A 27754-nucleotide genomic window follows, 5' to 3' on the forward strand; every position below is an offset into this window, starting at 1 on the left:
GGCAATCTGCTTTACTCAGTCTACCTACACACATGTTAATCTCATCTAGAAACACCCTCACTGACACATCCAAAATAATGTTTGACCAAATGTCTGGGTACCCCACGGCCCAGTCCAGTTGACACATGAAACGAACCATCACATTCCTCTTCCAAGGAGTGCTAGCCAAACTGAACTTAGAGATGAAATTTGTATGGTTGTAACACAAATGACTTTCCAGTTAAAATGGTTGTGTTGCCAAGGATGTGTAATGTATCCAATTCTCTGTGTCGTCAGGTGTTACTGTATGCTCAGAACATTTCATTCCAGGGCATGTGATTAAATGGGATGCCCCCCATCCCTGTCCCTGCGAACATATTTACAGGGATAATGCAAGGCCAGACGGAGGAGGATGTCCTATGTAAAGAGTTGCCTCTATCACTATCCCAGGAAGGGATGCTGATGCAAGCTCTCCATCTTCCCTTCAGAAGGTGAGAGACTTGCCTTTAGAGGTGTTACATGGCATGGAGATTATAGCGCACTTCACAGACATTCGCGGACAGAAATGACATTTTAGTGCACGTAGTTGCAAGGCAAAATCATCTGCACAATTATGAGTGATCTAAGATTCAGACATTGTAAATGTGCTTTACTTTGGTCTTATTCAGAAACCAGAAGACTTTTCTCATTGGATAGTGGAAAGTTTGCACTGTAGTGGCTGTGGGTGTGGGTTGTAGTTGTTCAGAGCATGCAACTACTGGGACACCTACTACAGATCCACCAACACAGAAGCGAAAATGGGGAACCTTGCAGAGTTTTAGAGTAGGAATAAAATTATAAAAACGGTAGCTGAAGAAGGCTTGTGTTAGCTAGAATTTGTGCTTGTGTTAGCTAGAATCTGTTGTCTTTGTAATGAATCTCTAAAGAGATTATATCTATATAATGTTATATACCCATTGTGAGGGACACACTCTCATCTTCCCCATGGTACAGTCTGAAAACAGAAACATAGAGAACATAAGTAACTTGTCCTAAGGTCACATAGCAAGTAAGTAGCAGAGCTCCCTGTAGGGGTTTGAAAAGCAAGAGTCCGGCTCCAAGTCTAATCACCAAACTAGATGTCCTGTGGTTGGATGGGTCCTCTCCTTGTAACTCAAACAAACCCACATTCTGCCCTAGTGACCCCACATGGTTGCTGCCTTGTCCTGCCAAGCCCCACAGGGATTATTGGGCACATGTTCTCCTTTTTTGCTTTCAGGCCATGCCACTTAAGCCACAGGCAGAAGTTTATGGGGATGAAATGGAAGACCAGACCTGGTGGGGTCAGAGAACTTTCCTCCAGACCCTTCACCTGTCCTGAGTCTTTTACACCCCACTCCCTTCATCTGCCAGCAACCACATGCCCCTTAAAGTTTTGTACTGCCCATTCCACTCAAGACTTGGGTTTCCCTCTGAAGTTTTTGTTAGTTTTGTAACAAAAATCTTGGTGCTGAATTTTAACTTCTGTAGCAGTAGGGCTGCCCTCAGGAAATATCACCCTCTCCTCCCTTGGTCCTCATAACAAAGAAAGAGGGAGTTCTCTTCCAGAGGTAGACTGGGGACTGGAGACGCAGTGGTGAGCAAAGCAAACATGGCCCCTGCTCACAGAGTTTATAGTCTAATGGGGAACACAAACATGATTCAAAGAATTACACATAAATATAAAGCCCAGGGCTTCCCTGGTGGCGCAGTGGTTGAGAGTCCGCCTGCCGATGCAGGGGACACGGGTTCGTGCCCCAATCCCGGAAGATCCCACATGCCGCGGAGCGGCTGGGCCCGCGAGCCATGGCCGCGGAGCCTGTGTGTCCGGAGCCTGTGCTCCGCAACGGGAGAGGCCACAGCAGTGAAAGGCCCGCGTACAGCAAAAAAAAAAAAAAAAAAAAAAAAAAAAATATATATATATATATATATATATATATATATAAAGCCTACTGTGACTGGTGCTATCAAGGAAGGGTTCAGAGTTCGATGGGTACAGAATGGGAAGTTGACCTACTTGGGGAGGTCAAGCAAGTCTTCCCTAAGAAGGTGATACAAAGTGTGGATCTGGAGGAAAAGGAGAGTGTGTCACAGGTAGAAGCTGCTCAGAGGCCCTAGACCCAGGCAGGAAGGAGTGTGGGGATTTTGAGGAACCAAGAAAAGACCAGCATGGCTGGAGAACAGAGGATGGGGATGTGGCAGATGATGAGGGCAGAGAAGGAAGCAGAGACAAGACCATGGCCAGCCCATGTGAAGGATTTTGGCTTATATACCTTGACCAGTTCTTGCAGCTCTGGCTTTTCATTAGACTCACCTGGGGAGCATTTTAGAAATGCTGATAAGAGGATCCCACTCCAGAACAATTAAATCCGGATTTCTGGAAGTGAGATCCAGGCATAAGTTTGTTTATTTGCTTGTATGTTTGTTTGTTGTAAAGCTTCCAGGTGATTTTACTGTGAAGCCAGGAATGAGAATCATTGCCCTACAGCAATGAGGAAACCATAAAATGTTTAAAAGAGGATATGTGTATTGTGTGTGTTTGGGGGGAGATGGATGTCATCATCAAATTTACATTTCAAAAAGCATCCTTTGTCTAGAACTGTGGAGTTAGGAGTTAAGAGGTTTCAGAAAGGAGACCAATTAAGTGACAACTAAATGATGCAACTTTGGATTAGGGTAGCAGCAATGGAAATGAAATGGATAAAGATGAGAGATTTCTACTTGGTTAAACCACTGGGACTGGTGGAATGGTGAAATGATGGACTTGGTACAGGAGAAAAGAGAGAGGATGATTACTGGGTTTGGCTTACACAACAGACTGCATAATTGGCTATTTTGTTGAGACAAGGTTAGAGTGAGGGTGGGGCTTCAATTTTAGCCTGTGGAGTATGCTTTCCTTCATCGCATGCTTTACTTCTCTTTTCTCCAGGTCATCAATATGTCACTCACTAGTCCTTGCTATTTATTATTCATTAAAACAAACAACAGAAACAACAACAACAAAAAACTATTGAGCGCTAACTAAGTTCGAGTCATTGGCCTGATTAATCTGCTTTCAAGTGTAACTCGAAGAAGCTTACTATTGAGTAAATAAGCTTTCCTAGTAAATACACATATTTTCCAAGCAAAATTCTATTTCATCTTCTTAAAAATTTTTAATGCTGTGTATTTCTTAATACATTTAGTGCCTGCCAAGTGACAGAAGCCCCACTCCAATAAGCTTAAGCAGAAAGAACGTTTTATTATAAGGATATAAAGGTATCTCATGGATACAAAGATGAATCTGCAGGAAAAGCTGAAATCAGGAACTCAGGACTTCATGGTAGCTCTCCTCAGTTCCTCTCTCTGCACATCTGCTTTGTTCTTCTTTCTCTCTCCTCATGACGTTTCTTGTCAATATAAAAGGAAACATGGCAACTGACAGCTTCTAAAGTTTAAGTGTTAGAGCTCAGACTAACTCTTTCAACATAAAAATCCAAAATCCTGAGGAAGGAACTCATTGGCTCAGCTGAGCCACATGTCCTCCTTTGGACCAATCAGCCATGGCCAGAAAGTAAAACTTGAGGAAAAAGGGATGGTCATCCCACAATGATTCATATACCCCACTGAACTGTGGTCAAAATGGATGCTCCTGTGATAACCCTTGGGAATTGCGTTGGGACCGGGTTGCAAATCCTGGAGAAGCAGGGGCTAGGCAAATAGTGCAAGTTTACCAATACATCCCAATGAGTAAATTAACATGTGTGAGCCATCAGCTCTAACTGAAAACAGTCCCAAGAAGGTTGTTAATTTTACAAAATATTTCCTCTCTCTGGCCTGGTGTTACTATGGCATCTGAAGTTTCCAAAATTTCTAGAATTTCATATTAGATAGTGATGTACGCCAATAAATTTGCATTTGTATATGATTTGGACTATGAAGTTTTGAACGGATTCAACAAAGCAACACACTAGTTATGAAATTATGCTGATTTAAATGTCATTTGCATTTCTGTAGATAGAAAATTATATAACGATTTCTAGCTCTTTTGATTCTCATTAGTATTTGATTAACACTGACTCCCCAAAGCCCTAAAAGAAGGAGCAGGGGTCGTGATTTCAATTGCTTTTGGGAAAATATGTACTTTGTTCCCTTGGAAATGAAGGAGAACATGTTAAGTGACAAGTCATGAAGAAGCTGGTTTTGACAGTGTTCTTTTGAAGCTCTAAGATAAAATGAGGGCTTTGCAAATGACTGGTGATGAAACTGAACAGAAATAAAGATCTCAGCTGAGCTTTCTTACGGATGGGTCTTGAAAAATACTAGGAAATAATCAGGTCAGTATTTCCATTCTGACTTCTCAGGGTGGAGCCCTCTTTGCAGACTCTATATACCTCACGTATTCATGACCTTTGGAATTTCCCTCAAGCCATTTACAATCCAGTTAGGACTAAATGAATACATGGTTAATAATGTTTATAAAATCATCTATTTTTGAGTGTCCAGTAGACAGTCTACACTAGTTTAGAGAGAAGTCAAGGGCTAGGAATCCAGACAGGCTTGAGTGGCCCTGCCCTGGCTGGCCCTCAACAAAATTGTGAAGTAGCTGCCTATGTACACCTTTATCAGCACAGACTGGGTTTTCTCCCTGTTGGCCTCTCTGTACTTACCTTTAACTTCCTTCTCCATCTGCTGGATGGTCCCTCTGATTTGTTCCAGTCTTGCTCTCAACTCATCTTCAACTAATTCCTGCTAAGGCGCTAACTGAAAATTGAGGGGCTGTCTCAAACACAGCAGGACAGTGGGTTGGGGATTTGTATTCTGGACCTGCATCTGCTGTTATCAGTGTCATCTAGGGGTCATTTTTCTCATGTCCCCAGACCTCAGTTTCCTCTCCTTTAAGACAAATGGGAAAGAATTTGATAGATGCTAAACTATCTCCCAGATATTAAATTGTTAGTCTACATAACAACAGCCTTCAGATGTGTTTGTACTTCTAAAAGGTGTGAGAGGGACAGTCTCTCTCCTTCCCCAGTATAATTCAGAGCAAGGGTCAGCAAACTCTTTCTGTAAAGAGCCAGTAAATATTTTAGGCTCTGTGGGCCGTGCGGTCCCTGTTGCAACTACTAACTCTGCCAAGCGAGTGTGAAAGCCACACAGATAATGGGAGTTATTTACGGAAATAGGTAATGGGCCGGAGTTGGCCTCTAAGGTAGAGTTTGTAAACCCCTGGTTTAGAAGATGCTGTCTGGGACCAATTTGCTTCAGTTCAAAACTCAGCTCTACCAGCTACCTAGCCTTTTGGTGCCAGTTTCCTTATCTGTAAAGTGGGAGGAATGGCACTATGGAGACTAAATGAATTCATATATGTGCAGCACTTGGACCAGTGCTTGATTAGGTAATTAGTGTGGTTAACTATTATTCTTCTCCCTCTTTTCAACTTCATTTTGTGTTTCTGCACACTGTTTTTCTGTTCATGAGTATGGCACAACAACTTTTTCTGCAGGGAGATTGTACTAAGGCAAGAGACACTTGCCTGCCAGGTGAGGAACTGTCCCCATAGAGAAACTTTTGTCTTCTGAACTTTCTACTGGTGAACAGTCATCAATCTCTCCAAAGCTTCTCTTACTAGAGCAAAAGCATAGGAACTTGGCCTGCCTCAAACTAATGGCTCTTGTGCTCCCTTGTCGGATACTACTTTGACTCTAAGACAAATGGTCTTGTAGCCTTCTGCAGGGTAGCTCTTGGTAAGCCAAGAAATTTCTGAACCCCCTTCCAAGAAAGGATGAATAAGGAAAAGCTGGGAAAAGCCACTTCTGTCAAAGTATGGAGCCTCATGATGGGTAGAATACTAGGTTTTTAGTATCACACAGGGATTGGTGAGGGAACGTTCCCCACATGAGGGGAGTATCAGGGCATGCTTTTAATGCGGTCCAACATGGCTTGCAGAAAGGAGGTGGTGGGGGGGTGGTGTGCCGACATTCACGGCCAGGTAAATGGTTTGGGAAACAGGTACATATTCTTTTTTCCCCTCGAATTCAGAAAATAGCAGGAATTGCCATCTCTTTGCCATGGAACTGGGTGTTAGAGTCTTTTAGAGCATTTCAGGTTTAAAGAAGTTTTGTCCTTAGAGTGCATCATCAGCCTGCATGGTTCCTCCTGTTTTTCATGTGGCACAGTGCCTAAATGACGTACAAGATTATTAATCTTTTACAAAGCCATTGTTGACAGACCCGTAATCATGTATATGCGTCATAAATCTTGTCTTCCATAAGTCGGCGGTGCTTGTTATATTTGGCAAGTGCTTACCAGGCACTAGCTAAACTAGAATCGTACTGTGATGCCACGGGCTAGACCAGTGAGGCCTATGGCCAGATTTAGGAGACGTAGGTCCTTTTCATGATTCTGTCACTAACTGGCTGTGTGACTCGGAGCATCACCTAACTCTGTATCACAGAGACAGTTATCTAACTTCTCTGAGACTCAGTTTCCTTCTCTGAAAAAGACAGAGTTAAACTAGATGAGGCAGGCACTTGTCAACTCTGTGATTTAGGGTTACCCAAGGAGGGAGAGGAGGTGGTCTCAGAGGTCTGAAGTTCTCTGTTGATCAGCCTAGATCCTTTTGGGCCCTTTCGAAGTTTCTCCTGGATTGGTAGTGATGATAGATTAGCTGATAATTGCAATAGTTAGACTGAGGGCTTCCCTGGTGGCGCAGTGGTTGAGAGTCCGTCTGCCGATGCAGGGGACGTGGGTTCGTGCCCCGGTCCGGGAAGATCCCACATGCCGCGGAGCGGCTGGGCCCGTGAGCCATGGCTGCTGAGCCTGCGCGTCCAGAGCCTGTGCTCCGCAGCGGGAGAGGCCACAGCAGTGAGAGGCCCGCGTACCGCAAAAAAAAAAAAAAGTGAGACTAAAAGTTGCCTAGAAGTGGCCGATCACAGATTCAGGGTAAGGAGCGCATTAACCGGAAGGGAGGTATCACTGAACAAGGAGGCAGCATTTGCTGCAGGCCTAGCGTCAGAAAAGCCCCAGCAGAGATTTGATTCCACTGCTCTCAGTCTGTGAAACCTGGGTCAAATCACATAGCCTTCCCGAGTCTGTTTCTTCATCTGTAAAATGGAAATCAGGATGCAGGCTCTGCCTACGACCCAGGGATGATGCATCAAATAAAAGAATTCATGTCCAAGTCCTCTTGAAGCATTAAAATCGGATACAAAAGCCATCATAAGCACGGCTCCCTTCTTACAACAGAAAACCTAAGATGTATTTTTCAAACATATTCATGGTTAAAGAAACTCATGCCCTACAAAACATCCTAAGTGAGGAGTAGTCATTCCTTCACAATGCATTTTGTTCATAACTGAAGAAAGGAAATCCTTGTTAACATTGTGATACAGTCACCCAACAAAAGATTCTAAGAATCTTAGAAAATTGGTACTGTCAGACGATAACCTTACCTGATCTAAAGCGTTTTCTTTGCATACACAGCTTGGCAAGACCCAGAGAAAAGGCAGTGTGGTAGGGGCTAGTCTGGAGAGGTTGATGGTAATGGGTTTCCTTTATTCTGCGAGGCTGTCTGAATACTCGGGGCTCAGTTCTGTCAGAAACACTGACAGTTCTGGATCCCCTCCAGTGGAGGGAACAAAGGCTGGGGTTTCTTTTGAAAAATTCTTTCTGAGCAGTGAGATTGTCCAACACAGTTTCCTTGATAAAGGGCTCATTATCTATCGGTGTGACTTTGCCCTTAATTTTTATGTTGGCAGTGCCAACATGAGCATATTTAAGCCAATCCTTTTACCCAGACAGCTGTAACAACACCCTAACAATTTGTGCCAGTGCTCAAAGCTTGGGTGTAGAATATAATCAACTACGGGCGAAATTTCCAGTTAGTTGAATCACCAAGAAATATAATTTATCAGCTTGCTTTTCATCATAGTTACACTTTTTGTCATTTTTTAAATGCAAGCCCACTTTAAATTAAAAAAAATAGTAGAATGTTTCAGAATTGCTTCCTTAGCTTAACTGATACATACTTATGGATCTAAGTGGGTTGATTTTGTTGGAGAAAGGTGGCTCCAGAACTTTGGGAAAAGGTGACTTTCTGAAAGAGAAATCCATATTAACAATGAACATATGATAAACCAGTCAGAGGGAGAGTCTGTCAATGGTGATGGAGAAAAACTTGTATCACCCAAGTCTAAATGAGGTGATTAAATTTTAGCCTCTAAAACTGGAAGGACTGGAATATGATGTTAGCTCCGGAAGCTGAGAGCTAACTAACCATATACTATAAGCTTTGTAAAAGATTTTTAATCAAAATGAGGAAGCTTCACGGAGCCTACACAAAGGGGAGTCAGAGAGTAAGAGTGAAGTAGAACCAGGGGCAACGTTTGTGATGTGGGACTTGTAAACACTCTGCTCGCTAGGGAGGGGCACATTCCAGCGGGTGCCTGGGACACTTCAGTAAGGCTTTCCAAAGCCAGGATGAAACACCCCTCAAGCCTCCCCACCACCATGTACTCTGGATGTTTCTGAGGTTAGAACTCCATGTGTCAGAACTCCATTCCTTTTTAAGGCCAAATAATATTCCATTTCATATCGGTACCACATTTTGTTCATCCATTCATCTGGTCATGAATACTTGTGTAGTTTCCAGCATTTGGCTATTGTGAACAATGCTGTTATGAACATTGCATACAAGCATCTATTTGCATCCCTTCTTATTGTGGTTTTTTTTTTTTTTTTTTTTTTTTTTTGCGGTATGCGGGCCTCTCACTGTTGTGGCCTCTCCCGTTGCGGAGCACAGGCTCCGGATGCGCAGGCCCAGCGGCCATGGCTCACGGGCCCAGCCACTCCGCGGCATATGGGATCCTCCCAGACCGGGGCACGAACCTGTATCCCCTGCATCGGCAGGCGGACTCTTAACCACTGCGCCACCAGGGAGGCCCCTTATTGTGGTTTTAATTTGCATTTCCCTAATAACTAAAGTTGTTGAGCTTCTTCTATACATGAGCTTATTTGCCATCCGTTTATATTCTTGGGTAAAGTGTTCAAATCTTTTGTCTATTTTTAAAAACTGTTTTGTTTGCTTTTAAAGAAAATATTGTGTTGTGAGGGTTCCTGACATATTCTAAATACAAGTCCTTTGTTGGATATATATTTTGCAAATATTCTCTCTAAGATGTGTCTTTTTATTTTCATAACAGTGACTTTTGAGGAGCAAACATTTCTGATTTTGATGGAATTCAATTTACTGGTTTTCTTCCTTTTATAGTTCATGCTTTTTGTGTCCTAATATTTAAGAAATCTTTTCTAAACCTATATTCTCTTTTAGAAGTTTTATAGTTTCAGCTTTTAAAGGTAGGTCTATGATCCATTTCCAGTCAAATTTTTTATATGGTAGGATACCAGGATCAAGGTTCATTTTTCCTTGCACATAGCTTTCCAGTTGCTCCCTGCCTGGTGATGTTTTAGCAGCACTCGTAGACTGGCAGCATTTGTGATCCTGTTGCTCCGTCCTCAAGTCTGGCTCTGACTTAGGCCCTCAGAGGTTCTATCTGAACAACACTTGCATTCTATTGCTTTAACAGTTGCACGTATAAGAATTTCATGTTGAGTTTCTTTTAACCCTCCAGACCATTCTCCTTTACTGAGTGCCCACTAGGTACCAGGAAGTCTATTATTTGCTGGAGTTATACAAAAATAAATGTGGCCCTGGCATTCAAGAAAATAACTACACAAAATTTTGTTTGTGTGTCTCATATTTTATCAACTGAGATTACTGTTGTAATTTTTTTTAAATCCAGCTTCTTATTACAGGGGATTTTGAGAGTAGAATTAACTGAAACTATCACTAAGGTGGTTCATTTACTTCCATTGCTTGCGGGTTGACTTATTTAGTTTTATTCCCAAAGTATGAGGACTGAAGAGCTGAAAGAGACAAGAATGCCCAGACCACAGATTATGACCAGAGAACTCTGAGTACAGGTGATTATGATCTGACGTGTTCTCTAGGGGGTACAGTCAGGAAGTTGCCTCTCCTTCTAATACCTCAACGTGGTTAACAGCATGTACAAGCTCAGAAATAACAGAATGAGAATTCTAAAACTGTTGGCTTTCTGAATTCTCCCTCTGCTAGGAAGCACTATTCCAGCCAATAATTTTTTTCATGCTTCTCTTAATATGTGTTTAACCTGGTTAGCTCACAAAGAGGGGAAAATTTTAAGCTAAGTAATACAAAGATTGATTTTTCTCCCATTTCAGTTATCAGGGCAGGAGATAGGGAAAATAAAAATATTGGGCAAAATTCCAGAGTATTTTGCCCCAGGGTTGCTAGCACTGGTATCTCACCCGTTACCAATTCTCAGCCATTGAAGGCCTGCAATGTTTGGTGTTGTAGAGAACAGAAGACTCAAAATACATGATCCTTGAGATCAACAGTTTGACCTTCCAACAAGCCCGTTCTCTTCTTGGGTGTGCTTCCTGTTTTGTTTTGTTTTTTTTGGCCCACTTAATTTTATGATGTACAGCATCCTAAAACTATAAACTACTGGTGGTCGTAACGCTTATGTGGCCTAACCCAGGTTTCAAAAAATGTTGAATGAATTGCCATCATTTAATAATTGGGAAATTGCCCATTAAAAATCTGGATTTCCAGCTTCTCTCTGAGAATTGGAAGGCCTGGCAAATCTGGGCTCACATTCCTGCGTGGCCACAGTCAGCTAAACTCTAGTACCAGCTGCTCCCTTTAAGACCAGCCATTTGGGCTCCAGCCTCTCCCCAGCTGGCTTTCCTGATGGCACCTTTCCTACCTGGGTTCTTCAAGATGGTGGTTCTTGAACCTGGCTTCAAACTGTCAGGAATCACGTGAGGAACTTTAAAAGCTACTGATGCCTGTGTTGCAGCCCCCAAAGATTTTGATATAATCCATCTGTTGTGTAATCCAGGCGCTGGGATTTTTATAAGCTCCCCTGGCAATTCCAAAATTGAGGACCCCTGTCTAAGAGCATCTCAAAGTTTAACTTGCATGTGAATCACCTGGGGACCTTATTAAACTGCAGATTGCGATTCAGCATGCATGTCTGGGATTCTGCGTATCTAGCAAGCTCCTAGGTGGTGTCAGAGCTACTGGTCTATGAGAAGTAAGGCTCGAAGGCATTCGTTTTTGTTTTATTTTGATTTTGAACCCTAAACTACAGACTTAGGTTTCAAGTCTAATGGAAGCTTATTCTAGCACTCACATTATTGAAGTAGCTGGAGTGATGGTGGCAAATGAGAATGTACTACTGGACCTCTTTGGGAGGGTACATCTCAGCTTGCTGTAGCCACTGAAAACCTTTTGGTGTTGGGGGTCCTTGACTCCCATAGGTCTGCCTTCCAAACCACCTTTGCTGTCACCAACTATACATGACAACCCTCTCTCCCTTTGGCAAACTGTACCTCCTTTGACAGTTTGAGCTCTTTGATGGTGGCACCGCTGTCATCCACCAGTTCCGCTGTTACTGATTGCACGGTAGTGTTTGAGCCTTTATTTGAGCATTTTATTGCTCAGTGGTTTCACTTTTTGTTCCCAGATGCCTTAGGCCTGGAGCAATGGTTCTGAAACCCTAGCATGCCACTTGGAAGGTGTATTAAAACAGATCCATAGGCTCCATCCCCAGTATGTCTGATTCACTGAGGAGAGAATTTGCATTTCCAACAAATTCCCAAGAGGTAATGCCATGGCTGGTCCAAAGACCTAGAGGTGCCCTTGGTCTCACCACATGGCTTCTCATAACAGTTACATTTTTGGAGTCCAGATAAGATTTGATTAAAGGAAAAGGTTATTTTTTAAATTTTTGAATACTGCTGTTTTGGTGACTTTTGCTTTAATTATTTCATAGAAATTAATAGAAAATAAAAATAAATAAAAATTTGAATATTAGTGATATGGCGGGGAGGTATCAATTTAATAAGATGAAACAAAGACTAAACTTATTCAATTATGGAAAGAGAACCATATTGTCCCATCATGGAACACTCTTTGGACTTACACTATGTGTTCAAATATGACAGAAAAACATTAAAGAAAAAACAACATATACTGGAAATAAGTTGTTGAAGTCTATCTAGAAAAGGAAGCTTGATTAAGGATTTCATACTATTTTTAGGTTTTGGGGGAATAGAACCCCATTATAGCAGCATATAAATGTCTTTCCAGGGATTCATCATGTATAAAAGGAGACAGCTGGTGAGGTTTCTTCAGACGCAAGCCTAAAGGCAATACAGCAAACGTCACAGCAGTTACATCTCAGCTTATTGGGCTGGATCAAAGCAACTCTATCACAGGGTGAGATACCTCATTTCATTTATAAAGCTCAGGCAAACAATATATGAGGCCCGTCATTTCACAGGATGGGTGGGAATCATGTAGCTTAGTAAACTTCATATTTACTTTTAGATGAAGTGGATTCTTAAACAAGACAAGTATCTGTCTGCTCTTGTATCTCCACTTCAAGAAATATGCTGTAATAACAAAAATGCCAGGGCCTGAAGACTCTAACGTAGAACTAACTTGTCCGTTAGAATGTGAGTCACCTTTAAGAATGATTATAATTCCTTAGGACAGTCAATAAATTTCAGGATATTCTTTACTTCCAACGCCCAGAGGAATAAACCACCAAATTCAAAGTTTGACAAAAGTCTAAGTGCTTGGTTAAAAAAAAAAAAGTAATATTCTTGCAAGGAAATTGGGAAAAGGGCTCTAGGGCAAGTAGGCTGGGCGGGTGCAGGTCTCAAAACCGCAGAAAGAGGAATCTGGGAAGAGCTTTTTAAAAAGCGGACTCAACATGTTTTCACGGGCGAAAGAGGAACAGAGGGTGCTGGCATCCCATCCTACTGTCAGAGAAAGGTTCGAGTCAACGTCAGATTTTTCTTGAGCAAGTAAAATAATGACGACTGGCTGAAGAGTGTGCATTTGAAAATTAACAAATTTAAGGAACCGTACAAGTCACATGAGCTTCCTCCACCGACCCCATGAGCAACCAAGGGGCCACGGTCTGCCTGAGCGACCTACATTTGCTCTGTCATCTCAGGACTGCGAGGGATCAGCCAGCGTGCGCCCTCCTCATAAAACTCTGCCCTGCTGGCGGGCCGGGCCGGCTCCCGGCGGCGGCAGTGCCAGCCAGGCTCCTGGAGTTCTAGGCAGGCTGCGGGCGCTCGTCCCTCCGTTTCACCCTTTCACCCCTCCTTCACCCCCAGGCGCTACGCGGGGTGGCGAGGATTTTCCGCCCACTCCCGAGGCCGCGCTGGCGAGGCCATGAATTGCAGGGCCTCCCGGCTTTGGCGAGCCTGGAATCCGAGTCCTCCCCATCCCAGCCACTCCGCTGGGGCGCTGGGGGTTCGAAAGAGGCTGGGGTTTGTTTCAAGACACTGCGATTAGAGACGCAGCTTCTAAGTCTGAATTTGTCCTCGATCTTCCCCAGACCCGCCGCCTCTGGTCTCGAAGACGCCCGGCAGCCGGCTCGGCCGCAGGCGGGCAGCAGCCTGGCCGGCCCGGAGGGCGCAAAGCCAGAGCGCTCGGCCCGGCAGCCCAGGGCATCCCCGCAGCTGGGGGCGGAAGGCGAGCCCGGCAGCAGGAAAAGGTTCGCAGGGCCGGAGCTCCACCCGCCTGGCCGCCGGGCTCGGGGGCCCGCAAAGCGAACGGCGGCGGCGGAGGGCGCGGGGCCAGCGGAGAGGGGCGGAGACGCGGGCGCCGGTTGGCGCGGTCTCGGGGGCGGGGCGCGAGGGGCGGGGCCGGAGGCGGGGCCGGCCGCCGGGCGCTGGAGCTGCCGGCGCACGGAAAGGAGTCGTGAGCAGCTGGAGCGGAGTTGGAGGAAGCGGCGGCCGCGGCCGGGGCGGCGGGGAGCGGGTCGGGAGACGGCGAGCTTGGGTCGGGAACGGCCGGCGGTCGGAGCCTGGTCAGGGGCGCATCGGAGCCGTGCGCGCAAGAGGCTGCCGCTGCAGCCTGGGCCCCGCAGAGGAAGGAAGCCGGCCGGCGGGGGAGGTAGGCGGCAGCAGCGGGTCCGGGTGTGTGCTCGGGAGGGGGAGGCGGTGCGTGCGCGCGCGGCTACCGCCGCTCTCTTCCTGTCACCAGCAGCCGCTTCTCCTGCAGAGCCGAGCCGGGGGAAGCGAGCCGGCCGCCGTCCTCCCTGCCGCCGGCATCTCCCGCCCGCCGTGCAGCCGCGGGCCCTCCTCGCGGCCAGCGTCCTGCGTGCTCCCGGCCACCTCGCGGCTCCCGTTTCCCTAGTCCTCTTCCGAGCGGGTTGTGCGCGCCGCCGGGCGCATTCGTCCCTGGAGTTGCAGGCGAACTCGGGCTTCCGCCACCCCTCCGTCACCTCACGCTTCTGTGGGTCTCCACTGTCGCCCTGCTGCAGTTTTCCGGCGTCTTTCAGCAGAGGATAGCGCCCTGACCGCTGCCTTTGCGTTAGCGGGAAGGAGCTATGCCTTCCCCCGCGCCCTCCGGCTGCACCCGGGTCGCTGCCCGGGCCCTTCCCCGGGGCGAGCGGGGCGGCGGGGGTCCCCGGAGCTAGCCCCCCGCCCCCGCCCTCCGAAGTTCGCCTCCCTCCTCTTCCGGGGTGGGGGAAGTGCGCCTCGGTGCGGCCGGTTGCTGGGACCCTAACTCGGCGTGTGGTGCCGGCCGGGCCTGGGCAGGTTGTTGGAGGCAGACTTAATGGGGTCTTGGAACAGCCCGGAAATCCAGGTTTTTTGTAACGCGGGGCGAGGCTGGAGGGACCGGCCCAGCAATATGGAGCCGGCTAGAGAGAGCGAGAGAGCGTGCAAACCCGAGCTGAAAGATCGTGGGGGAATTGTCTGGAATCCACAGCTCTCACACTCACTTCCCAAGGGCAGAAACTGCCCCGCAGATCACAAGACAAAGAGAACAGGAAAGCTCAGGCCAACCGCTCCAGTGCAGAAATGTACTTTGGTAACCAGAATTCGATCATGAAATGTAAGGGTGTGAGCAGAATGGCTGTTACATGTTGAATGCAGAATGTGTGTGGACTGGATTTGGGGAAATTCTTCTGCTTCTCTGGGCGCAATTAAGATCAGAAAGGTCTCACTTACACCGTTAATCCCTGGTGGAGCTGCAGCACTGTTGGTATCTAAGTATGAGTTTACTCTGTTTGGGGGTTTTTTGACTTTAGAAGTGATAGGGATTTGGGGGGCTTTTTTTTTTTTTTCAGTTCTTTTCCTCTTTGTCAATGCGAAGTAAGAATGGATAAAGCAGTTCCGGGTTTTGAATGCAGCATAAGATTGTCATTTCAGTGTGATGGGGCTGGAGTTTTAGTTGTTAGGCGGGACATTCACAAAGTAAGTGACCCAGGGGTTATGTGGAATGGTTTTTGTTTGTTTGTTTTTTAATATTTCATTAGCTTGTCTTGCGTTTGGCAGCTTTAAAGATGGTTAGGTATTAGCTAGAAAAGGTCAGAGTAGGAAGACAAGTTTATTTCTGAGACAGGCTATCAGTAATGGGGCAAATCATCAGGAATTTGGTGACTTCTGCACAGAAGGCCACAAACATCTTTTATCGTTGGAAGAGAAAAAAAAAAAGCACCCTCGTAGCCATAATTTTTTGATAGATTACACTGTCTTGAAATAAACAGCTTTTAAAAAGCATAGATGATAGTTTTCTTAGAAACAAAAGTTCTTAAACTTTGGGAAGCAAGTGTTTTGGTCATTACAAAGAAAATACACTGAGTGATTTTGGGGGGGGATCCTTCTTCAGTTTGGGAAGGTGTGTTTGGTTCAGAATCAGGCTTAAACTGGAAAGGCTGGTGGAGGAGGCTCCCTGCCTTGCAGAAGTGTTGGGTTATGTCACTGCTGGCCTCTTCAGCTTTTATATGACAATTGCAACTAGAGAGTTGTACTTTTTCCATAGAGGTGTATAGATTTTTGTGTTTGGAAGAAAGTTTTATATATCTGATACTGGCTTTCAAAGTGTGATGTGCATTTGCTTTTTAACTTTCATCTTGATTTGGGACCTGTTCTTGTCAGTTGCCTAGCAGATAACTTGCATTGTACACACTAGTATCTGCTGTTTTATCTGTTTTTGTAAAATGACGGTATCACTGTGTCTTTTCACCTCTGTGATGCTGATAGCCAACGTGAAAAAGCATTTCACTTACCATTGATTAATTATATTGTTTTTCCATAGCTGTTTCTTTAAATTTCACTTTATTAAGAACAGTAAATCCCCGCAACATTAAGTTGGTTTTGGGAAACAGAAGTGGTACAATAAGTCATAGGTGATACGTATTTTGGTTATTGACAGTGATGATGGTAGTACGCATTTATTTGCTGGAAATGTTAAGTGCGCCTAAGCTGGCTTTGAAGGGTTTTGGTATCTTCAGTGCAAGCCTGCTCCACTTACTCAAATTTTGTGTTATTAAGAGTGTTGCCCATATATTTAATTAAAATTTTCCATGAATGCCCCGTAATTCTTAGGCTAATATGTTTGTCAGAATTTCCTTTTTCTCTTAGGTAGTTCAAGGGAGTATTCTAAAAAGGCATCCACTCTGAAAGATTGTCCACACACTCATTAAAACAGAAACAATTCTAGTTCAGCTCTCATTGTGTTTGCATTTTGTCATATGCAAAATGAGTTTTAGTGAATAAAGAGATGGTCAGTGAGCACATTGAAAATAAAATGATTTCATGGTCAGGTAGAATATAGAAAGCTGAGATCATGTTTGCATTTGGTGTTTTGCTTTTAATTCTCCCACAACTGGAGCATACACAATGCAGAAGAAAAAGGGAAGTGCCTTTTTCAGTATGTTATACATTTAGACGGGCTCCCCACAGCTCTTCTGTCTTTTGGAGGACACAGGGATTTGCCAGTGAAGGCAAGAGAATGGAGCATCTTACTGAAGCCCTCAGAAAACAAGAAGTTGCTTATCAGTGGAAGGAAGGGATTATCACTTCGTTTTTACCTTAGAAGGCATAATATCAATTATATAACAGCTTTTAATAAAAAACTTACGTTGTAATTAATTTTAAAAATATTCATCCTATTTATTGCTTTTTTCCCCCTGTCTCCTCCACCTACACCCTAATGTGATTACCTGCCATGGTTCTGCTAACTCTCTTATTGGAATTACTTGCGTAAGAGAGTGGCAATTAAAGGCCATTTCATGTACGTTATGCCAAAGCAGCTGAAAATAGACTATGTAATTACTCCTAAACTTGTCTGTTGGGGTGATGTTAGGGGTTTTGTCTGTTTGTTTATTTGAAAGGATAGAATGAGTGTAGTGTACCTTTTGCTTTAAAAAAAAAAAATCTACTATAAAAACATCTTTGGAGATTGTATCCTCCCAACATTGTTTTCCTTAAAGTAAATCCAATACGTACCCCCAGGCACCTGTAATCAAAATAGTTTTCATGTTAACGATCACCCAGAGAGTACTGTGAGTACTGCGATCACCGGAGTCTAGCAAAAATGAGGGGACTCCAGCAGTGGGTGGAAACAGTGAAGAAAGCAAGGTGCCTGGGCCGGGCTGGAGTGCTTTGCCCCTCTCCTTTTTGGCTGGACCCCCAGTGGCTCAGCCCCGGCGCTCAGCCCCAGGATCTAGGGCTGTAACAGGAGGACGCTGCTGCCTTCCGTCCCTGGAGGACTGCATGAGTGCTGTCACCTTTTCTCTTTTTTTTTTTTTTTTTTGCGGTATGCGGGCCTCTCACTGCTGTGGCCCCTCCCGTTGCGGAGCTCAGGCTCCGGATGCGCAGGCCCAGCGGCCATGGCTCACGGGCCCAGCCGCTCCGCGGCATATGGGATCCTCCCAGACCGGGGCACGAACCCGTATCCCCTGCATCGGCAGGCGGACTCTCAACCACTGCGCCACCAGGGAGGCCACCTTTTCTCTTTGAGGGCAGCTAAGGAGCAGCCACCAAACCCTGCTGGAGAGCAGTGTTGTCCCCTGACTCCACCCCCTGTCTCATACCACCCTCTCACACAGCCCTGGCCCCTCCCAGGTCTCCTTTGCCCTGACCTCTATAGAGCCACCCTCTGCCTCAGGACTAGATGGGCAAAGTCCACAAGCAGCCCTTATCTGTCTATCTATTTACTCTGAAAAGGAGTTAAAGAAACAGCGGAGAGGTTTATTTTGGCTAGCTTGAGGATTCTTTCAGTAGAGTTTGCAGCATTTAGAGGCAAGGCAAAAGAAAATTCTTGGCAAATGTTCTGGTTTTAAAATGAATTGTATAAGTGGTAGTAAGTGGCAATCAATATTAATAGTAATGATGGTAGTAACAATAATGCAACTATAGCTGTGGTTTACTAGCCATGGGACTTAAAGCAAATTATTTAACTTCTCTGTGCTTATTTTCCCATCTGTAAAATGGAGATGATAAGCATACCCAGGATGGTCGTAAGGATTCAATGAGTTGACATATGCAAAACTGGAAGAAGTGTGCCTGGCCCCTAATAAGCACTATGTTGGTGTTAATTAAGCTCTAATTATCAAGCATGGAGTGCAGTCTTTGTATAAATAATTTCCTTTAATCTTCATAATAAATAGTGGCACAGAGAGGTTTAAGTAACTTGCCCAAGTTTAAAAATTTAGGCACCAATGGGGACAAGCATCTTTGAGTGTGAAACCCAGTGCTAATACTCACCTTCTTGCTAAGAATTTTACACAGCAGCATTGTATTTTCACAAGAGGGGGACTCGAGATTGTCTGCTGTAGTCCTCCCATTCCATGGCCACCTCCTCAGGGCTTCTTCCCCGGGATGATGCAGAGAACTAGAATGGTCCATCCCATGGCCCTTTCTGGGTGATGGGATGTGTTTCTCAGGCTCTGGAAGCCACATCCTCCCTGTGGTGACCACTGAGCCTGAGAACTGCCTCCAGCTGGGCCTGTGTCTCTGCCCCTCGGCAGTGCTCCGCTATCCCATCACTTTGCTTTCTGGAGAGCCCTGTGTCCTTGTTGTTTGACCGGGGCTTGTCCTGTCCCCCCACCCCCATACCCCCAACCCCCAGAGGGCTTGCGGGCAGGACTTGTGCCCTAGGTGCCCTGCTTCCCCACAGTGCAGACCCAGCCCTGAGCGTGGCAGCCTGGGACACATTCTGGTTGGTTTGAAAAATGAATGGAGATACTTGAGGACTGTGGCTTGGGGCTTCCTCCGAGCCCATCATTTTATTTTGTTTTAACTGAGGTAAAATTTACATCCCATAAAATTTTACCCTGAGCCCATCATTTTAGCTTGAAATTCATTATGTTAGTAGGAAATTTTAACTGTTTAGTTTGATTTTCATGATTTCCAGGACACTATTTGAAAGGTAAAAAGAGTTTTAAATAATGAATTGTGCATTTTGTTTTTTAAAAAGGCTGTGTGAATTTAGTTAGGGAGCTTGCACTCCTCAGAGCTACCACACTGAAGACGGAGAGGTGAATTAGAGGTCTGGGGGGCCAGGAACCTCTCTGTAGCTTTGCAGCTGGATTGAAAGTCCATTTTGTGCTGGGACCCAGGGCCAAACTGCTGGTTTCATGGCAGGATAGAATCACACACTCAGGTTATATTCTTGATTTATTTAAAGTGATTTGAAAATCTCCTTTATTCCTGCCTCCCCACCAAGTTTGCTAAATCCCCGTCCTTTGTGAAAGGGGAATGAGTAAGTCAACAAAGTCAGAGGACTTTTCAAAGAATTTTGTTTGGTTCTTTGCCCAAATGCCTGCGGGTTAGAGGGTTTAAATTGAAAATTTACTTTCCAGCAGCTGTACATTAAAAAGTCAGGGATTGCTCCTTGTCGGGCATCAGAAACAACTTTATTCTGAGGAACAGAATGGGAATTGGTTGGTGTTTTAGCAGAGAGAGAAAAATCTGCCTTCCGAGTAATGGTATTGCAGGCAGTCTGTAAAAGGCTTGAAAACCAGGAGCAAAATTTTTCCCGTGAAGGACCTTTTGAACTGTTGCATAGGATGTTCTGTATGAGTAAGTTCATTTGTTATTTGTTCCTAGGACTCCTTTATACCTTTTGTTGCAGTAACTTAGCTTATGCACTGTCTTGGAGCATATGTCATAAAACTGCCTTGGTTATTTGAAAACATTAGATTATCCACATATAAAGATCTTAACTGTGGAAATAATTCTGTTGAAGCTGGCTGGAAACGTTTCCATGAACAGGTGTATGTAGCTGAAGAGGTTGGAGGGGTAAGCTTGTGAATCTGGGCACCATGTAGTTTCGGCCCCACACTGATCACAGGAGAGTGATCTAGGCACGACCAGTGCCCCAGTCTGCTGAGTCTTCTGCTCTGTGGGTGAGAGAGAAATTTGAGGGTGAGAGAAAAGAGGACTTGCCAGTTCTCTAAATGTGATAGCCCCGGTGACTGTGGACGATGCTTCACATACCCCCCCCCCGCCCCCAAGGAGGAGCTGAGCTGTTAGAAATTGTGCAGTGAGGGGCCTGGGGTAGCAGCAGGGGGCAAAGATGCCAAGAAGCATGTAGGTAACAGAAGCTGAAGCTTGTAGAGCAGAAATGGGCAGGCTTCCAGAAGAGGGCAGCCTTCCAGAAGTGATGTGCCCAGTATTTGATTCACTAGTTCATGGACTTCTTTGGCAAGGATGCATCTTAATGAAGTCTCTTTGGAAGAAAATCTGTGTGGTCCAAGTTGCTGAGTCTCAGACTGAGGGCACTCCTGCTGAGTTATGATGGCTTCTTTTTGTGCAGGTGTTTCTGTGAAAGAGCCACAAACACTATCGGTAAGGCCCCTGTCACAGAGAGCAACAAGCAGACCTTCAAGATAAATCTAAGAGGTCAGAGTGTGCGAGCAAGAAATATGCACCATTGACCCCATGGATATATCTGGGCCGTCCTGGGGCATCCGAGCAAGCTGAGTTTGGGCAGTGGGTTTTTTGTGGGTTTTTTTTGCGGTACGCGGGCCTCTCACTGTTGCAGCCTCTCCCGTTGCGGAGCACAGGCTCCGGATGCGCAGGCCCAGCGACCGTGGCTCACGGGCCCAGCCGCTCCACGGCATGCGGGATCCTCCTGGACTGGGGCACGAACCCGCGTCCCCTGCATCGGCAGGCGGACTCTCAACCACTGCGCCACCAGGGAAGCCCTGGGCAGTAGGTTTTAAGGTGTTAAAAGTGGTGGCTCTGGAGCCAGACTGCCTGGATCTGAACTCTAGTTACACCTCGCCCTTGGTGAGTGTTATCATGGCCAAGATATCGCAGCCAAGACACTAAACTCTCCGCGCCTCGGTTTCCTCCTATGTAAAGTGAGAATGTTGATAGTACCCATCTCATGGTTACCTTGAGTATTGAACATGTTAATACACCTATAGCTTCCAGTATTTAGTGACGACAACAGTGGCAGCCATTAAAATGGGCGTGGCCGTCAGGAGAAAGTGTACAGTGGGCAGCAGGGGAGGGCCACCCTCCTCTAGCCAAGGCCTCTCTGCATCTCCCCATGGGATGCGCTCCACTCACCACCCCATGGCTAGTCAGCGCTTCCTCTTTTTTTTTTTTTTTTTTTTTTTGCGGTACACGGGCCTCTCACTGCTGTGGCCTCTCCCGTTGCGGAGCACAGGCTCCGGACGCGCAGGCTCAGCGGCCATGGCTCGCGGGACTAGCCGCTCCGCGGCATGTGGGATCTTCCCGGACCGGGGCCCGAACCCGTGTCCCCTGCATCGGCAGGCGGACTCTCAACCACTGTGCCACCAGGGAAGCCCAGCGCTCCCTCTTAATTGGCACTGAATCATGGCTGACCTTGGACTGTTTGGATTGGTCTTCCTGGCCTTGATGGTGGAGTCCCGGAAGATGAGTGGTGTGTGCTGCCTATGGTCCAGGAGTCATAGAAGATTTGGACTTCTCTTGGTCAGTTGAGGGCCCAGAGTTCTGCATAGGATTCTTCTGCACAGAAAGTAAGGTGGATCTTACAAACGGTGAGGGAGGGGGAATTTGTAGAGACAGGTAGATCTCTGGCATCTATGGCGGGAATTGTTACTCTAAAGTCTGGTCTTGCTAAAGTCTTTGGGTTCCTCAGGGTTCTTTATCTCCTTGCAGGGATTTAGCCTCAGGCCAATGTAAACACAGTTTTTAGGTTTGTTAAACCTTGAGCAGACCTGGATCTTTTCTTACTGCAGTGTCCCCTGGTGAGGGACATGCATAGCTACATAGCCGTGTAGCAGGAAGAGGAGGAATTGAGGGGGACAGAGTAGGAGGGAGAGAGGGGAGTTATTATACTCCCCATTCTGTTAAGAATCGCACCAAACTGGCCTCCTGGGCTGTTGAAATAGAGGAAGCCATAGGCAGCAGCTGGCGGAAAGATCTACCCAGCCTACTAGTTGAGGATTTTTTTTTTTTTTTCAAAAAAACATACATTGCCAGGAAAAGCTAACACAAATTTCAAGGCAGATTTGGAGGAATTAAAATTATTCTCAGGCATATTGCCTGGTTTCCAGGCATTTAGGGATATGTAAATTTTCATGTTCTGTGTCTCATTTGTAACGAGTACATTAGTACTAAAAATGGGATTTGCTAGTTCTACATTTTCTTGTGAATTTATGCAGTGAATATTTAATTTGATTCTGGATCTAGCAAAAGGAGAGGCTGTCTTCAAACATAACATAGTTTATTTTTCTCATATGTTCTGCTGGCTGCTTTAATTTTTTTTCTCTGCCAACTGAAATACAAAGTAGAATACTACTGCAAATTAATATTCTTGCTACACAAAGATCTCCAGTGTTTGTTTTTCCTTCTTTTAATATGTAACTCTCCTAAGAGCGTTATTGTATTACAGCTAAGAGGCTTTAGCCATGTAAAGTTGAATACTTTACACTTCTGAATGCCAGCATAACAATTAATCTGTGATTAGATTTGCTTCTTAAGATGCCTACACCGCAGAGTGCCTATAATAATAAACTTCTAAAGGGCTCCATTCTTGAAAACTTATAAAAGCTCTCTTTGACATAGAACACCGAAATTGTGAGGCTATTGTTTTTATTGCTTTATTGTTCAGCCAGCTTAACTGAAACCTTTAGTTTGCTTTTCCTCTTTTCTAACAAAGATAACGTGGAGAAATGAACGGAGCACATAGTGTGTCCGTGTGCACGTTGTTCTCTACTGTTCTAGCAGCTATCCAAGCTGCCTTACTGCCTCTAACTTAAAGAGCCTCTGACTCTCTAAGCCCTCTGCCTCTACTAGTTAAAAAAAAAAAAAGAAAAAACTTGCATTTCCGTTTCCCCCTCCACTGAGCTATGTTCATAGTGTGATCTGCAGCAGCCATCTCTGCTTTCTCTTTATTCCTTAACTCCTTAAACTCTGGTTACTCTCCTCAATACTACTAGACTAGAGTGGGCTTTCTCAAGTCCGTGATGACTCCACTATGGACAAAAGCCCCAGATGACTCAGCCCTGCCTGTTTCCCACTTCCAGAGGCCTCTGCAGGATTTCGTCTTAGAGGTCACCTTTTCCTACCTGAACCCTCTTATCCCTTGTTTCCAGGATATTGCATTGTCTTCAGACCTTGACTTTCCCTCCTCATTGGCATTCATTGAACCTTGATGTTTGGTCCTTGGATTTTTTTTTTTTTTTTTTACTTTTAATATTTTTCCTCTGAGTTCCTTCATTCCATTGAGCTTGGCCTTGCCTTATTTGCAGCTGATTACCAAACCTCAGGTGTGTTTCCTCTCCTGAATCACAGACCAGGTTTTCAACGATCCATGCTTGCATTTGGATGCCCAGCATCACCGTTAGCCCATCAGGCCTCCTGGCTTCCCTTTACCTGATATTGGTAGCTACATTCTTCTTGTGAACTCAGGATCAGGCACCTTTAGTTTCTCTCTTTCTTTCTTTTTCTTCTTCTTTTTTAAAAAATATATATCATTTTTATTGCTTTTTAAGAAAGGAATCAATGTAAAATTAAAACAGTAATCAACTTTGGGATAAAGGAGAAAGTGCAAGAGAGAGAAGTTTTTCCTCTTTATTTTGTACTTGTATTTTCTGTACAATTTGTACCTTCTATTTTACTTTTTTGCTAGGAACATACCAACAAAATGACCTATGCTCTGCTATTATGTACTAAGTTTTGTGTCTTTATTTCTTTGGCTTAAAAATACTAATATGTTGCTAAACAGACACACAAGTCAATGTATCTCTCTGATTATCTCATGTCATGCAGAAATAAATTCTAAAATAGCTGGTGGAGTGGCTGATCTTTAAGGTCCAGCCGTCAGCTAGCACCTTGAACCTTGGCTCAGCCCTCCAGCCTGGGAAGAGCCCCTTCCTCTTGGCTTCTCTGCCATCCTCTGTTTCTCATATGCTGCAGTCTGGCCGTCTCCCCAGCGAGGATCCAGTACCCAGTACCGTGTGCTTCTCTCTTTCTTGATCCATTTTTCAGCATTGCCACGTTCCACACATGCTTCTTTCTCCCTTACTTCAGTCCTCCCCTTTCCGTACCTTCTGCTGCCACTTTGGTTCATGCCTTCATGGCCACTTGCCCAGATGGCTGCAAAACACCTTTCACGGCTTTCCTCTTCTGTCCCTGTGCCAGTCCCTTCCACGCACCAGGATTAGATTGAGGTTCTTCAAGTGCCGCTCTGGTCTTGTTGTTCCCCTCCCTCCAAGCCTTTTTCCAGCTCCCCGTTGTAGATTGCACCACTCATAAACTCGACACGGGCATGTGTGATGTCTGTTATTCAACCCCTGCTTATCTTTCTAACCCGGATGTGATGTTCCCTCTTTGGCTTCACACATACTGGTCTGCCTGTTCTAGCTCTTCCCAGAATACGACATGTGCTTCGTCACATCTGTACCTAAGATCATGCCACGCGTTCTCTTCTGTCCTCAGATGCCTGCAGTGAGATGTGGTCTCTCCCTTGTTTGAACTCCCTAGCGTTCAGTCTCTGCTCTCTTATGACATTTACCTAGTGTTAGAGTTCCTTGTGTCCTGTCTTATCTCTGAGATGTTGCCACATGCCAGCATCCCTCCCACCCTGCCGAGTGTTCTTAGAAGGCGGGGACTGCCTGCCTCACTAATCTTTGTTGTGTATACCATGTCAAGCAAAAGCATACTGGCCTGTGTATGTCTGCCAGGTTGATTAAGTACTTGTTGAATGGAAGTCGAAATTCAGATTCACGCAGATGGCCAAGTGTGCCGTTGATTCATAAGTCTTGTTTTCCCTTTGCTAGGTGCAGCTCGCATGTGGTGTGTGCCATAGTCAAATCAGATGACAGATGGACAGTGTGACGAGAGTGTCAGAAAGGATCGGGCCTCGAAGGGAGAGTCAGCCCCGAGTCAATGTGTTGACGAGTTGCTGAAAAGGAAGCCGGTGGGAAGACTGCGGCCACAGAGGAAGTGAGCCCTGACTTCAGTCACACCCTTGATGGAGGACAGATGGACGGCCGGATGGCCAATCACCTCTCCTCTTAAACCTTTGGAGAGTTATCCTTTATCCCCTGCTGGACGTGTATTAGGAATCTTAACACACTCTCTGAATTCAGTTTCCATAGAAACGTCAGGTTAGACTGCAGTGTGCAGCCAGCCTCAGCTGTCGCATGGTCGCAGGTCTGCAGCCATGAGTGCCGAGGGGTACCAGTACAGGGCGCTGTACGACTATAAAAAGGAGCGGGAAGAAGACATTGACTTGCACTTGGGGGACGTACTGACTGTGAATAAAGGGTCCTTAGTAGCTCTTGGATTCAGTGATGGACAAGAAGCCAGGCCTGAAGAAATCGGCTGGTTAAATGGCTATAACGAGACCACGGGGGAGAGGGGAGACTTTCCGGGAACTTACGTAGAATACATTGGAAGGAAAAAGATCTCACCGCCCACACCAAAGCCCCGGCCACCTCGACCCCTTCCTGTTGCACCAGGTTCTTCAAAAACTGAAGCAGACAGTGAGCAACAAGGTCAGTATTGATGAGTGATTGCTTCATGATTCCTTTTTTTTTTTTTTTTAAAGAAAAGTCTCACATTCGTTGAGCTGGGCTGAAACGCTCTGGGCAGAAGTTGTTTTGGCAACTTTACCTGAATTTATGTATGGTGCATAAAAGTTTGGTCAATCATTACATGGCTAGAAATTTGTGTTTGTGGGGTGGAGAGTTGTTATAAAACTAGGGTGATGATATCTGAGAACCTTTTCAGTTAGTGTCTCAAAACACTATTAGAGTTGCTATGGAATTAAACACCTTTTGCTTTCTTATTCTTGTAACTGGTATTATATACCTAAATAATCATTTTGGGAAAGTAGAGGGTAAGTCTAATATAGTATATTTAACATTAATTTGATCTGCATGGAAAATGGAGAGAGTAATAAAATGACCACAGAACTCAACGGAGAAGAAACCATTGTTTTTGTAACCTGGTGTCTACCTCTTGGTTTCCTCTCCAGGAATACTGGCTGAAGCTGAAACTCTATCCTGTAGTTAGTATAGATGCACAGGGAGTCCTCTTCCTGCCTGGGTAGTGTCATCTGTAACATTAATGCCAATAGTGTGCTTGGCCTTCATGAGAAAAAAAAAAAATCACTGAATATTTTTCTCAAATGGAAAACACCTTGATCCAAAACCCACTCATTGTTCGTTGGAGATGGTCCCCACTTCAGCTCTGAGCACAGCTGTTCCTTAAGGTATTTCTTCTGTTCAGTTTCACACAGAGACAAGCCTTTTACTCCACTTTGCTGTTAACAGCCTTGTCAAATCATTCATTTCTTCACTGGTAGATTTCAAGCATTGTTCCCCCTGTATAATCTTTTTCCCAGAGAATGAGAAAGCCATGGAAAGATGTGTTTCAAATGGGTGGACTCAACTGCGGTGGTTATGTGTCAAGTAAAACTGACTGTGGGTATCACAGTGTATTTCTGGAAGAGATCCTGTTCCTATTGTGTCTTCTTTAATGTTGACTTATTTTAGCACAAATGAATGAGGTACCGGGAATGAAGAAGCAGAATGCAAGGGTAAATGGAATTGGGAATATTTTATAAATGTCGAAGAACTCACTAAGGATACTTGAAGGGAAGAGCTTTTCTCTTCCCATCCCAACCCAAAAGGGATACTTGTTTTATAAACATTATACTGTACTTTAGAAATAATGTTCAAATGATATGTTTTACTCGACAGTTCAAAAGCAAAAGTTAGGTTTTTTCCTAGATGAATCAAAAAAAGTTGACTCTGAAAGTTTTTTGTATATATGTAATATATATACAATTTTGTCATTTTATATATATATGTGTATATATATATAATTATATATAATTTTGTCAACCATTGTGTTTCTTGCATACTTTCACTTAGCTGAGGGGAGGTATATACATAATTGTTTTTTTCCTACCAAACTACATATTTTTAATTTGACTTTTGATTTTTTAAGTTAGATACACTTCCTGATATGTAGTCCAATTCAAAAGGAAAAATGATATCATTTCTCCTGGCATACAAAAGATTACAGACTTATAAAAATATCTGCGTCAGGTTAGAAAAGATTATTTAAAAGGGGTACCTTGTCAAGATTAGGGACAAAAAGATTTTGTAAAAAAATAGCTTCTGAACAAAAATTGCATTTGATATTTTCATTTGGATATAGTATACGGAAAAGCAAGTCTTTCCTTAAAAATGATTCTCTCTTTGTAGGATCTAAACTATTTTATAACGCTTTCTTTCTCACATAATGTGGTAACAACTGAGATTTTTTTTTTTAAACATTGGCTTGTATACTGTAGATGGGTGAATTGTATGATATGTGAATTATATCTCAGTAAAGTAGGTGTTTTTAAATTTATTTATTTATTTATTTAGGGCTGTGTTGGGTCTTCATTTCTGAGCGAGGGCTT

The 27754-nt window shown here is 44.6% G+C and overlaps 1 protein-coding gene across 2 annotated transcripts in view; it reads left to right on the plus strand.

The window, feature by feature from the left end:
• Positions 1-13789: 13789 nt before the first annotated feature.
• The window catches only part of PIK3R1 (phosphoinositide-3-kinase regulatory subunit 1), a 90008-nt gene continuing 76043 nt past the window's right edge, over positions 13790-27754 (plus strand). Inside the window, exons 1-2 of one of the 2 annotated variants that reach the window (XM_060092981.1) lie at positions 13790-13996; positions 25116-25835. In XM_060092981.1, coding sequence (XP_059948964.1) covers positions 25502-25835 — 334 coding nt within the window. In that variant the 5' untranslated portion in view covers positions 13790-13996; positions 25116-25501. Of the gene's footprint in view, positions 13997-14845; positions 14942-25115; positions 25836-27754 lie in introns of those variants that run through there. The other variant, XM_060092982.1, reaches the window with a different exon arrangement.

The sequence above is a fragment of the Mesoplodon densirostris genome, chromosome 3 (assembly GCF_025265405.1).
Source record: "Mesoplodon densirostris isolate mMesDen1 chromosome 3, mMesDen1 primary haplotype, whole genome shotgun sequence".
NCBI classification, from domain to species: Eukaryota; Metazoa; Chordata; class Mammalia; order Artiodactyla; family Ziphiidae; genus Mesoplodon; species Mesoplodon densirostris.